Below are 13,825 nucleotides of genomic sequence, written 5' to 3'. Positions count from 1 at the left end.
GGCGGTGGAACTGCAAAACGCTTTGCTGATGCAAAAACGCTACGGCTGAAAATCTGCTGCTGTGCTGCCGGTTGTCTTGCAAATGCAAAACACTAGGCTTCTTGGTCTGTCTTGCTGCTGCCGGGGCTGATCTGCTATGCACAAAAATGCCAAGCTGCCTGTGGATGAAAATGCTAGGTCCTTGCAGATGGATGAAAACGCTAGGGCTACTGCGGGTGTTGGTCTTATTGAGAAGTTACCTATTGAGCAAGGTGCTTTTGCTGCCTCTTTTGCCAGAAAGTGCTAGCGCTAGGTTTGCTTATATTGTAATGTGCAGCGAAATGAATGTTTGAACTTTGCTCAAGATGAGTGCTCTGAATTGTGTTGAAGGTTCCTTTTGTTCTTATGGAAGGGAGAGCCTTTTGTTCTTAATGAGAGAGTGCAATGGACACAACCAAAGTGAATGGACACTGTGTGTGAAAGTGTATGAGACTGAGAGATAGAGAGAGAAGAGAATACGACACCAGAGACGTTGTAAAACCCTCCTCTGAAGGCCCCACTCTCGTTGGCGAGAGTGGTCTACTATTGATTGCACAAACTCGTACACGTGGATGAATGTGGACTGATGCAATTCTAGGCTATGTGGAGGTCGACGACGGGAATGACGAGATCGACTCTAAGGGTGAAAACTGATGCAAATTCACTGTTGTCCAAAAATGCTACCGGCTGAAATCTGATGGAATCAAAAACACTGATTTGGACTGGTTTCTGCTGGCTGAAAATCACTGGTTCTAAGTTTTCAAACCGCTAAAATTCCGCTGCTATGCTCTGCTGAAGACGCCAGGGATGTGGTCGATCATGGTATGCTGAAAAACGCCAGCAAAGGGGTGGTCCTATGGCGATGAAGTCTTGGTGAAGAAAACGCTAGAGGATGGGAGGTCTTGGCTAGGATGCTAGGCTGAAAACGTTAGGTATTGAGGGTGCTGATGACGATGAGGATCTTACTGAAAACGCTAGAGGCTGTGATTTCTTGCTTGGAGGAAAAACGCCACCAAGGGGGGAGGGGGGATCTTGCAGAGAGAGAGGGGGGGGAACCTGCTGCCTACAGCCTGTGTTCTCCTTGCTCTTCTGCCAAATAGTGCTAGCCTTGGTTTGCTTATATATTATCTTACCCGAATTGCCCTACTCAGTTCCCAACAAAAGTCACTTAAAATAATAAGTGAAAAATGTCAAAAATAGGAAAAATAGGTAAAATACACTGGCAAATTCCCCTAAAGGATTCTGATGGGAATGCTTATGATCATGCTGTTTGCAACCAGAGGATATGCATCTACACTAAGTCCCTGGGTATGCACGGTCTGCGAACAGACTCACAAAAGTGCGAGAACACTTCCTAAGCTAGACTGACTGGATTGACTGAACCCTTGTCATGCTGAAGCTTGTCCACATAGGGTTGGATGTGTCACGTGACATCCCCTCCTTTTCAAAGTGAGGTACTGGCACCGAATTGTATGGCGTCGAGGGAGATCGCCAATAGCATCCGAAATCCTAGAAGGGACTCTTCGCCGGCCCACTTTGATATGTGGGTCGTGCGGTACTTGAACTTCATAAAGGTCTGCAACGCTTACTTGTTTGGGCCGCGCCGAGAGCGACACAAAGTCTTCTATGGCTCCTTCAATGCTTCAACTTCGTCTAGAGTCATGCTTCTTCCGTCTTCAAGAATCTCCACGGCTGAAAATTCCTGAAACCACTTCCAACACAAAACCATGAACATACCTATGCCATGTAAAGTGACTGGAAAAAATCTTGTCTTCCTAAAAGACTGTGCATGCAATGTAGATGAACTAATAGACAGAGTGCCAAACCGTTCACCACACACACGCAAACCATGAGATCGAATCTTTCTTTGTGGATCTAAAGCAATCAACTATGGCAATTCACAACGGAAATGCCCATGCTTGGTGCTCATACTTTCTTGTGTTCTTTCTACAAATGTGTCATGCCAAAGAAGAGAATGTGACTTCCTTGAATGCATACTTTTCAGCTTTTCATGAAAAATCCGCATACATTCGTGCTCATTCATGAGTGAAACGTGCTCAACGTACAATATGTCATGCCTAGGAAAAGGGATCACATAAAGACGCTGACTAAAATACAAGAAACGATCACGAATGAAACACTCGATCAATGCGTGCTGACAAATCATTCGAACACATAGTACTTCCTGTGAGGGTTCTTTGGACCGAGGCTCGAGAGCCAAGATTGGTTCTTCCTGAGGGGGTTCTTTGGACGTCCTAGGCTCGAGAGCCAAGATCGGTTCTTCGTGGCTGATCGAATCTGCAATGAGGTTAGCTTCATTAGAGAAAGTATCAACTAACACATCATCCTTGTGAACAATCACATCATCTTCATGCAACTCATCATGATTGTGAGAAATTACATCTTGATCCTGCAAAGCATCATGCTTGTCAGTGTCATCCAAATCATCATGCTCATCATTATCATTCAAATCATCATGCGTATCATCATGCAAATTCTGTGTCATCCTTTGGAGAAGAAGAGATTGAGAGAGTCTCCTTCTCCTGAATCCGTTCAATCTTTGCCTACACATTCGCAATGAGAGAGGGAGAATGAACAACTTGCTCTCCACGAATGACAATGGGAGAGTCACTTTTGGCATTGAAAGTGAACGTATTTTCCACCCAATCAATGAGAGGATTATGCTCATGAAACCATTGAATGCCCAAAATCATATCACATCCTAAGAGAGGAGAAAAAAATTCTACGAAAAGCAGCTTGTTGAACTATAAACAACACATCAAGGCACTCTTTCGTGATGAGAGAGTCGCGACCAGGAGCGAAGCCAGAGACCTCGAGAGGAGATTTCTGACTAACCTCTAGGCGGGCTCTCTCAACAAGAGAGGGACTGATCACATCATGCATACTGCCTGGGTCAAACAATATGACCAAACGTTGCCCCGTCATATCACCATAACATTTAATGAGAGACTTATCAATGGGAGGGTCAGGAGAAACTTGGGGCACACTCGTATTGTCATTGATTGAATTGTCAGAGGAAGTGGGTTCTGTGGATTCTTTAGATTCATTAGAGTACGTCAAGCTTAGGACATGTTCTTTTTATGTGACCCTTAATGTGACAATGAAAACAAGGACCTTCCATAGAATAAGTGCTTTGCTCTTCCGACGTGATGTATCCTCCTAAAATTCCTTGTGCTACCTTTTCATCTAGAGTGAGCTTAGGTTTAGCAATTGTGTTAGCCTTACCCTTAGGTTCATTGGAAGAGTTCTTTTCTGAGAGACTATTGGAAGATTGGTTAGAAGAGTTACCATTCTTACTGTTCTTGCAGCTAGCTCTCACCTAGTCCTCACAAGACCTTATATATTACGGTGTGGTTGGTTAAGGGCAGTGAATGGGTCCCTTTGATGTTGTGCTTATTAATCATGCCAACATGTTGTTATGGACACGTCCAAATTCCTCTTGAGAGCTTGGCTCATCTTACATGAGCATGGTTGGGCCAGTCCTTGTGGTTTGATAGATGGGTCTCACTCATTGCTTGTAGTACTTAAGAAACAAGTTAAACAAGAATCTCCTAAAATAAAAGACACAAAGACATCCTTCTACCAAAACAATTCTTAATCTTTTGCCGTTACAAAAAGAATATTCTCTAACAATGAACCTCAATAGCACGAAAAGAAACAACCTTTTTTTCTTTTTGAAATGCTATGAGGATCTTGATTTGTATTAATCAACAAGAATTACAAGACATCCCTGGCGTATCCTTTGCACAAGGTACTACTTTAACCGCACCTCACTTACATTATTGCTTCCTTCTACTAATTATTTGCCACCATGTATCTAAAATCTCCCTAGTATCTAGGCGCTCGTTCTTTTTCTGAAAGAGTAGCACATTTTTTGAATACAAGAGTGCTCTCAACAATGTAGCTCTTACAATGCAGATATCCGTTAGAAGGTCCTCACTTTCTATCCATCTAAATCCCAAGGCAAGGTCCCTTCAAAAGAAGGGAGTGCCCAAATGTGTGTAAACCCATTTGCAGACTATGCCTGTAAAATCTTTGATGTTTGAGCAGCCCTAGATCAGGTGCAAGAGTGTCTCATTTGGGTGCTTGCATCTAACACAGGTGCCCTCTCCTAAGCCTCTCGCTTTCGCGTTATCCCTGGTCGGCAAGAATCCAAAGAGCATTTTCCAAAGAAAAACGTTGTCCCTCTCCCCACATTTGGCCTTCCAGATATTTCTCGCTACTTGACTCCATTTACTGGCTGCCCACTTTTTGGACTAGATTCTATTGAGGTCACCAACCCAATCTTTTGAGGTGCATAGATCTTGATAGATTGATTTAGCCTTGGGTGCACCAAACTGTCCTCCACCTTGCCATTTCCAAGCTTTCCAATCTACTGAAGAGGAGCGCGGGGTGGTTGTGGGGGGGGGGTGGTCAAGTTTGAGACTCTATCCAATAGCCTTCCAGCCAGGACAACCTCCTGAAGAGAGACAATCACCAGAGAGAGAGAGAGAGAGAGAACCATCACCTAGAATTCCATGGACTTTTGGTGAGGCCCTTAGTTGCTTAAGTGGGAGGTTAATTTGTAGGTCAAAGAGGATACGATGCTCATTAAGCTATGAATTATAGAACTGATTTCTACACATTAACTCACTGTAAACCGGTAAATATGTAGAAATTGCACTAGATGGAAATGGGCATACTACAGAGATCTATTTTAGAGTAATTTCTGTTAGGACAGCTTTTATTAAAGCTATTCTCTGTGGAGATCCATACATAGTCTTTCAGCGATCCCCTCTTTCCGAATGTTGCACAAACTACATCCGCCAAAATATCGACTTCTCCTAGAACCATGATGCACACAAAGTTCCAGCCCCGAGTGATGGTAAGACCGCCTCTTGTGAACACGTTATTAATCTCATTCAACTCCACCTGCAAAATCGGAAAATGGAACGCATTATCCGACCATTAAAAACAGTGTAGTTTTCATGTGCTATACTGTATCATAGATAGTCATGCAGTAATTACAGTGACTATATTACAGAGATCGCCAGTATGCTTCAATGTAGTCTATTTTAATCTTTTGATTGCAATTTTTTGACAAAAAATAAAGCTTGCCGAAAGGGTGTACACTTGTAGGGCTGCGCTGACCCTATACCGTACACCATAGGGATTTCGTATGACAAACACGCTATTTGATACCACCCAAATGTCAATGAGCTAAAGCTGGAGGCTACTTGATTCACTCTATTTGATACCACACAAATGTCAATGAGCTAAAGCTGGAGGCTATTTTGCTCACTCCTGCTGATCTGAGCATCTATCAAGATCTTCTGCCCTCTATAAAGGACACCCAACTTGGAAATGAACTGTAACATACAAACAGTTCAGCTCTTGTGGACCCACGTACAGAGGAGGAGGTGTATCGTTGATTTTTGGAGCTTACCCTGAAAGACGTGCATGTTGATATGAATGGCATGATCCGAAACAACACAGCAGTCCTTGCCATCCTTGCCATGGATATCAAAACGTTGTCCATGCTTGCCCACAAAATGAGGGTCACCAATGATGTTGGATGAAGGCGGAGGAGATGGGGCAGGGGGCACATTCTCTACAGAGCCTATGTCCTAAGGAGGAGGGGGAAATGCCCATTTCTTTTTAAAAGGAGGTGGAGGAGATGAGGATGATGGAGGTGGTGGAGCAGGTGGAGCATTCTTTATGGTGCCTTGACCCTCTGGAGGAGGCAATGTCCATCTTTTCTTGTAAGGGGGAGGCGGAGTGGTAGCATTGGCATAAGGAGGGGGAGGTGATTTCCTGGTAGTTCTTCGATGCTATGGAGGTGGGGGTGGGGAATGGTTTGATGGAAGAGATGGAGTTGGTGAAAGAGGAGAAGAGGGTGTGGTGGGGGGAGGTGGGGATGGAGGGGAGGGGGGCGGAACAGTAGGATGAGGGAACATAGGTGAAGAAGGGGGGTTGCTTGGAGGGGGAGGAGGAGAGAGCTCAGGAGGAGGATTAAGAATCGAAGAGGGTGGCAGGGAGCTGCTTATTGGAGGTGGTGGAGAGAAGCTAATGACGGCTTTGAATATGGTGGTAGTGGCAACAATGCTGGTACTTGTGGCAGTGCAGAAGAAACTGGAGGAGGAGGAGGAGGAGATGATGTTGCAGGTGGAGGCAATGTGGACTCTCTAGGAGGTGGGCACTCTTCTGGTACACAAGGGCATAGTGGAAGTGGAGGTAACACACTTGGACAGGAGCTTGCTTGCTATATATACACATGCATCAGAAAGAAACATGTACTTTTTGACATAGTAATGTGCAAACCATGGAATTCTGGACTTGTCGGATAATGATATGCATTATATATGAGGAGAAGTCACATTTAGTGAAGGTGGCAGTAGCAGCACGCCCAATAGCAACAGCTACACCATTTGCAAGAAAGCCAAAAGCATAGAAGGAGACAAAAGCCTACATTGTGAGGCGTGGCCATAGGGCTCTCAACATATATTGTTAGATAGTTTTCATGGGCAGAATTAGAGAGGTTTAACGAGGGGGAGAGAGAGAGAGAGAAATGAAATGAAATGAAATGATATATTAACGTCTACAAAAGGCCAAAATGACCTATGAGACCAACTGATTACAATGATGAGTCTAGTACCAAGTCTGGGTACAAACAAAGAAAACTACAAACAAAGAACTGAGATAGGAGTGCTACCGACTCCTATGGGTGGCTGGTAGGCTGAGCAACGGTATCATGCCAAAAAGGTACAAAATGGGGATAAGTGTCACCATGGTATAATAAAGCAATAGCATGGAGCCTATACTGGTCGACACTCCGGGTGTCGTGCTAGAATCCTGTGGATCCTCTGCCGCAATCTCCGCCGGTGCTGCGTGGCTCCCCTCCTCAGTCGCGGTCGTCTCGATCTCCCCAACTCTATAGCTCGGTCAATGAGAGTACCGCTGGTGTGTGTATGGGTGGGAACCGAGCTCTGTGATGGAGACCACTTAGTCATATGAGTATGGAAACATAAGAAAAACTGAGACAAAATACCAGTGCGCTACTGGTGGTGTACAGAGTAGAGAAAGAATTCAATTTAGCTCCAAGAGCACCAACTTGATCGGCTTGAACATTGACATCACCTCCATCCTCCTGGCCACCATAAATTACAAGCCAACAAGAAAGAACATTGAGCATCAATCCAAGCATGCAAATAGGTACTATTAGCTGGACATTCCAATGCTTGTAGACACTGATGATAACTCCTTTGCTTCCAGATAATGCTTACTTTAGAAAAGTAGTGAAAATTGTGAGTTAAAGTACCCCTGCTCTGTTGCTGATGAAGGCACTTTGTTTAGTGCTTGCGGTTGCCCCACTAGACACGAAGGCCAGCTGAAGAGCCCCTCCATCCTGTCTGGCAGTGTTATTTACAAAAGTACACGCAATGTAGTCGAGCTGGGCACCACCCACATCTTCACAATCTGCTGAAGAATCGTCCGCGTAGACTACACCTCCTGCCACGTTTGCCTGGTTTCGAGGAAACTCTGTATTGGCAAAGGTGGTGCAACTCTGGAAGCTACAACCCACTGGCTTCTGTGCTGTTGTGGATGTTGGTGGATTCGGATTTGTAACTAGCTGTTGTAGCTCTAATGTAGTAGGGAGCTTGGTACTGCCTCCAACATATACTGCTCGTCCTTTTACTATGTGCACAACACCAAAATTCAATGCCAGTCATCGTATACTTATACATCTGATTCATTCTCGTGACTATGGCATCGTACAAATTCATGCATAGTAGACCTCAATCTCATATTTGGACGTATCAATCATAATTTCAATTTGGCTTCTTGGCTATTACCTTATTGTTCTAGAAATATACAGAATTCTTGACAAATGTTGATTCGATTGCAACTGCACCACCAACATCCTGAACACGTATCCAGAGTGTGCATACGAGCATAGTTTGTATCAAAAATTGTGGGAAAACAGCAGTTCCATATGGAAAATAAAACATGCACAAGGTCATACGGCATAGTCAAAATCACAGACATATGGTCGTGTACATTTGAGATGGAGGATGCACTCGGAGCCATATGCAATAATACCAACTTGGGATGAGCCAGTCCAGATAAAGCATGTAATGCAAAGAATCCCTCAGCTCCATCCATGATGTATGTAGGTAACGAAGTGCATGCACGAAGAACATGCATACATAGGCACAAGCATCTCACTATTACTGTTATGTGTGCTTCACAATCAAGGATCAAAGTATAAGCAGGTCAAAATATACATGATGAGAAGCCCATGCAAGGAGCAAAATCATACACACGTCTACAAGTATGTAGGCAACCACATGCTTATGCAATGGAGAGATGCATACATAGCCAAGCCCAAACATTAGCATCATGTTTGATGCAAGCAAGGATCAAAAGACGAGTACGTAGAGTATATGAAAGTTGAAAATTATACATGGGCAAACCAAAAAACAACACAAGAATAATCCATAAGCACATATGATTCACGAGATTGAAAAGGAAGGAGGGCTCACAGTGGCGACATTGTTGAAAAACTTGACATTGAGGGCTTTGAATTTGCCAGAAGAGGGCAAGGAGTCGGCACCAACGTCGCACATGAGGTCCAGATCCTTGAGTGTGAGGTAACCGCCCAAGCCCACCACAAAGATGCTCGTTGCTCCTCTTGCATCCAGCCTGCATTTGCTCCAGTCCCACACCCCGCTTATGCTCACCTTGCTCTGAATGGGTAGTATGCCCACTCTTGCATAATTCGCCCAACATCTTTAACGCGTGTGTGTGTGTGTGTGTGTGTGTGTGTGTTTTGGTGGAATGAAGAGAGGGAGGGAGACAAACGTCGTTCCCTACCACATTTGATGTTCATGAGAAGAGGAGACAGTTTTGATGTGTTTGCAAAGTTTAAAGAAGAGTAAGCACAAACATATGGTGGTTAAGGATTATGCACAAAAGTTTAATCAACTAGCCATAAGGTTGGGAGGAAATGAATGGCCAACCAGCGAGATGTTGGTAGGATAATTTTTTAAATAATTTAAGAGGAGTTGCGGAATTTGGCAAGTGTTGATGCTGCAATAAGAATTGATTTTGTCAAAGTAGTAGTTAGTGTTGAGAAGAGGTTTTATGGAACAACCTTGAAAGATAAAAAGAAGTTTGAAGTAGATTTAGATGATGAATCCAATGTTTAAAAAGAGTCTCAATCAAATTCACATTTGGACGATGCAAATACTGATTTAGAAACAGATGCCAATTTTGATGATGGAGAGTGTAAGAAGAGCAAAGAGAATAATAAAAAGAAGAAGGAGAACAAAATGTAAAGTAAGAAGAAAGAAAACAAGACAAAAGCAGAGATTGACATTGATTAACTAGTTGCTGATAAGATGAAGAAATTAAGTGTGAAGAATTCAGATACGCCACATTGTGATATCTATGCGACAAGGATGGGCATTTGACTTTGCAATGTTGTTGTAGCCCAAATTTTCTTGGACTTATACTTGATAGGGTTCAACAAAGGATACCAAGTAATTAGCCTGTTAATCATCAAGTGTCAACAGAAGTATTTCCAGGGTAATCTTAGAAGCCATGGCACCTCTATAACACTTGGAGACCACCTGATACAAAAACAGGGAAAGAGCATATAGTAGGAATGGTAATCAAGGATGGTAATCTTAGTAGCCATGGCACCTCTATAACACTTGGAGACCACCTGATACAAAAGCGGGGGAAAGAGCATATAGTAGGAATGGAGAACTACCACCTCTGTGGAGAAGGAACTGAGGGAATCCAGATCCACCACCACAAAATGTTCCTTCCACACAAGAAAGTGCGTAGGAACCTTAGGTTGATGTGTCCATCACAAAAATTGTGGAAGATAAGGAACCATTATAGAAATCAAAGGAGACATAACTGGTAATAGACTATGAGTGTTCGAGGTGTTTGGTGGAATGCAACAACCCATTATAGGAAGGGCTATCACAATCTTCTAGTGCCAAACTTAAATCTCCACTAGATTGGATAGTACAAAGGCATGTACAAAATCAAATTTTGTTGAAAAAAAGAAGGCTTAAAAAAGGTTTTGTTTGAAAAAGAAGAGGAGGTCACATAGGATTTCTTTCATGAGTTACTTCAGACACCAATTAACATAACACTAGATGAGCTATGCTCAGAGGGTTGCTCATGATTTTGCTCAGCGGTAGCACGTGCGCGCACACACATACACACACAGAGTGGACACACGTAAGGTGGGCCACGCGTGTGTGAGAGAGAAAGAGTGTGTCTGTGTGTGTATCTTATATCTATATTAAAAAGGCAAAGGTTATCTCCAGGTGGCTACAAATGCTCGCAACCAGGAGATGACCATCTGCCTTTCCCTCTACCTGGCAACTGATCGGGTGCTTACATGGCACCAGCACAGCCTACATGGCGTGGAGCGTTTGCATCAAATTGCGGACGAGGAGAATCAGGCTGCGGGCAATAACGTCGGGTTGCAATAATAATAATCTGTTTGCTGGCAGCGCTACGTCGGGTTGCAATATGGTGCAGCTATAAAAAGCCACACCTCAGTTGAGGTTTTTTTCCAGGTGCAATGCGAAACGAGCGCATTTCTTTCCAGGTGCAAAGCGAAACGATCTCAGGTGAGGTTTCTTTCCAGGGGCAAGCAAAACGACGGTGTGTGTGTGTGTGTGTGTGTGTGTGTGTGTTTTGGGAGAGAGAGAGAGAGAGAGAGAGAGAGAGAGAGAATATCTGAGCTTGCTAACTCTCTGCGCGTGCAAGTTTTTTTCCAGGCTCTGGCAAGCTTTTCTTGGATATTCGTGCAGTAAGCTCGCTCTCTCTCTCTCTCTCTCTCTCTCTCTCACACACACACACACACACACACACACACACACATATCCAGCTGCCCTCCTACCCTCTGCAAGTGAGTACCCTGCGTGCAGCAGGGGTTGTGGTCGTACTCTACGCCTCTCAAAACCAGCAAGACTCAAGAGCGGCCACAGAGTCCGGCTCGCCACAGAGTCGCACGCTTCTTTGGCGCACCTTCTATTGGCAGCTCAAACTTTGCGTGCATGAGGGTGGCGCACAGTAGCACCTTGCGAGAGCATGAGGGTGGCACACAGTAGCACCCTGCGGCCGAGAGGGTCCTTGAAACCACGTCGTCGTGCAAGTTGCACACTACGTTTTAAAAATGCAGAGCTAGCTCGAGCTGTACTCTTGAGCAGCGTGTCAAATATGGCGATGAGGGTAGATGTAAACTACTTTATGCACATCGTCAAGATGCAGCAGGCTCATGCAAAAAACTGCTCAGCTACATAGTCGCAAGTACATGGAGGAGGAGGCTAGGGCGGTCCTACCAGTGTTAATGGGGAGCCAGCCCTGTTCTTGCTACCGCCATCACTTCCATCCTCACTCACATCCCAATAAACGACTCCTGAGCGACTACGTCTCGGGCTCGAAACCAGATTCAATTCTAATATCATGTTGGTATTCATCCAGGCTCGATCCCAGCCAGGAGCATTTCATTTCATCCTCAAAATAGGAGGCTACCTCTAATATTGTAAGCCGTCTATTCACAAAGGACTTTCAACCCATTTCCTAGATAGGAAGCACCTTGCATCTAAGGAAATCATGTGTTTTAGCTGGACGTGAGCACCGTGGTTTTCTAGGGGTAACTAGGAAATGTAGAGGACATAGGGAAAGGCAAGGAATCTAGGTAAACTAGTTGGGACTTGTCCAGGGAAATTTTTAAAGGGCAGGTCTATCTAGGAAAATTAGAAGGAGGGCCTCCAGTTTTGGATAAGGGGACAAATAATGTGAACATTTAGAAGGGCATGCTAGAGAGAGAGAGAGAGAGAGAGAGAGAGAGAGAGAGAGAGAGAGAGAGAAGTTGCCAATGCACACTATAAAGGGAGAGAGAAAAAGAGAGAGAGAGGCACCCTCAATATTTTAAGAGGTGCGCCCCTCAGTGCCATCCACAAATCAATTCTCACGTGTCGATAGCAATTCATCTAGAGCAGCACCAACCCTCTTCCTCTCTTTTTCTTCATCCAACAGTGCCTTTTTTTCCCTCTCGAGTGTTGCCAGCCTCGACCTTTCAGGCTGTCGACATAGGTTTGGACCATGGACTTTTTTAGTTTATGATTTTGTTGTGTGTAGATTTTGCAAGCATGGGAACTCTCTCTCTCTCTCTCTCTCTCTCTCTCTCTCTCTCTCATGCCTTTAAAAAAGTATCTATTAGTCATGTACTTTTAAGGATTGAACTAGTGGATGACCATTTTAGTGTAAACATTGCAAAAAAAAAGAAATTAATAGAAATTAAACTCGATGCAATAATAAAGAAAGAATGGGTAAAATAGAGAGAAATGATAGTGTAGTAAAAAAGAGGTAGTAAAAATTTTATAAAAAATCTATGATAGATATAAATGTTCCTTTTTCAAATAACTCATGTTCATATGTCCGTGCAGTGATTCCAGTGGTTCTTCAATTGCTACTATAGGAGGACATGGTGTTGATGAGGTTATCATGCCTGCACCTCCAGATCGTAATAGCCTACGAGCAACAAAGAAACTTGCTAGACCAAGAGGTTATGGGGATGAGGAAGGTTCTTCAAAGCGTTAATTACACATTATTCAAGGATTTTGTGAATGTAATGAAGCTAACCAACACAAGTCCAATGAATATTTATGTAAAATTTGGAAAGAGGTTCAATTAAGCACCTGCGAGTGAGAGTGACCAAGAGACTTTTCAAGAAGAGTTCTTCTCAACAATGAGACTTTTGGAGCTCAATCAACATGAGCTCTATAGGTTTAATGAAACCTTTCAGTATGAGGTCATGGAGAAACTCTCTTTACTCTTTAAAGAGCACAAGGAGCAAGTTGAAGCCTTGAAAGAGTAAGTAACCAAATTAGGGAATGAAGTTCAATCCTTAAAAGTATCTATTAGTCGTTTGAATGCTATTGACAAAAGGAGTGGTCGTATAGTTATGACAAGTGGTTCAAGTGCACCACGTAATGCACCCAATATGTAAGCTCTTATTGAGTGATGAGCTATGATACTTATGATGTTTTGATGTTAGGAACAATTGATTTTCTTAAAAATGTTTTTGATGATGATGATGTATGTTATTCATTTGTAATGTAATGTGATCTATTTAAATGTGAGAATAATTCAACCTCTATCTGAAGTAGAAATAGATGATGTCTTCTCGACCACGTTTTTTGACTCCTAGACATGCAAGACGTAGCAGATTGTGTGATGCGACTCGAAAAGCAAGACGGGAAGCTGCACGGTCTAGGGCTCGAAGATCTTTGCATGGGGTTGATTTTTCAAATGAACCTCTTCATCAATGGCCTATATCAATGCCCCTCTTCATCAAGGGTTGATATTTCGAATGACCCCTATTCATCAAGGGTTTCTATCAATCAGCAAGGACCAACTACTGCTAACTCCAAAAATAATCTCTACAATACTGAAACTCATAGACCCTTGCAGGATTTCCACAAAAATCCTCATAATGCTCTTAGAGAGGGTGACTTCTCCAAAGTTGAGAAATATAGCCTTTCTTTTTGTACAGTGTATCCAAATTCCTTGGTCTTAAAGCATAGCTCTGTGATTTCTCTTTACCATGGTAAATGCGTACTACATAGCTTGGGCATCTTGGAATTTAGATGTTCTATCTGTGGTGCGTTTTCTTGGAAGGTAGAAGGGAGGTCAATACAAACATTTGTGGGAAAGTATTTTTGCTCATCGGGTAAAGTGTCTTTGCTTGCTTTAAGTGATTCACCAATGAAGC

The 13,825-nt window shown here is 43.3% G+C and overlaps 2 protein-coding genes across 5 annotated transcripts; one reads left to right on the top strand and one right to left on the bottom strand.

The window, feature by feature from the left end:
• Nucleotides 1-1,187: 1,187 nt before the first annotated feature.
• On the bottom strand, nucleotides 1,188-10,119 carry LOC147462445 (uncharacterized). 4 transcript variants are annotated; one of them, XR_015184441.1, is made up of 6 exons: nucleotides 8,562-10,057; nucleotides 7,337-7,713; nucleotides 7,130-7,165; nucleotides 5,465-7,004; nucleotides 4,795-4,950; nucleotides 1,188-2,316 (listed from the first exon to the last, which is right to left on the bottom strand). XR_015184441.1 is itself a non-coding variant. In XM_086484017.1 (6 exons), the coding sequence occupies exons 1-6, from the start codon at nucleotides 8,714-8,716 to the stop codon at nucleotides 5,406-5,408; spliced, it is 852 nt and encodes a 283-aa protein (XP_086340143.1). In that variant the 5' UTR covers nucleotides 8,717-10,119; the 3' UTR covers nucleotides 4,977-5,405. The 4 variants fall into 4 exon arrangements, 2 of the variants coding, with proteins under 2 accessions (XP_086340143.1, XP_086340142.1); XM_086484017.1 differs by lacking the exons at nucleotides 1,188-2,316; nucleotides 4,795-4,950 and adding an exon at nucleotides 7,872-7,940 and having other exon boundaries at nucleotides 4,977-5,645; nucleotides 7,067-7,165; nucleotides 7,337-7,557; nucleotides 7,646-7,713; nucleotides 8,562-10,119; XR_015184440.1 differs by lacking the exon at nucleotides 1,188-2,316 and having other exon boundaries at nucleotides 3,407-4,950.
• A 272-nt stretch (nucleotides 10,120-10,391) lies between these two features.
• Nucleotides 10,392-13,014, top strand: LOC147462444 (uncharacterized). The gene is made up of 4 exons (XM_086526246.1): nucleotides 10,392-10,517; nucleotides 10,620-10,673; nucleotides 10,824-10,855; nucleotides 12,498-13,014. The coding sequence occupies exons 1-4, from the start codon at nucleotides 10,392-10,394 to the stop codon at nucleotides 12,649-12,651; spliced, it is 366 nt and encodes a 121-aa protein (XP_086382372.1). The 3' UTR covers nucleotides 12,652-13,014.
• Nucleotides 13,015-13,825: the final 811 nt, after the last annotated feature.

Source organism: Adiantum capillus-veneris, chromosome 2 (assembly GCF_014529385.1).
Source record: "Adiantum capillus-veneris isolate H3 chromosome 2, ASM1452938v2, whole genome shotgun sequence".
Taxonomy (NCBI): Eukaryota; Viridiplantae; Streptophyta; class Polypodiopsida; order Polypodiales; family Pteridaceae; genus Adiantum; species Adiantum capillus-veneris.
Note: the sequence above shows the minus strand (reverse complement) of the source record. Positions and strands in the feature narration are given on the sequence as shown.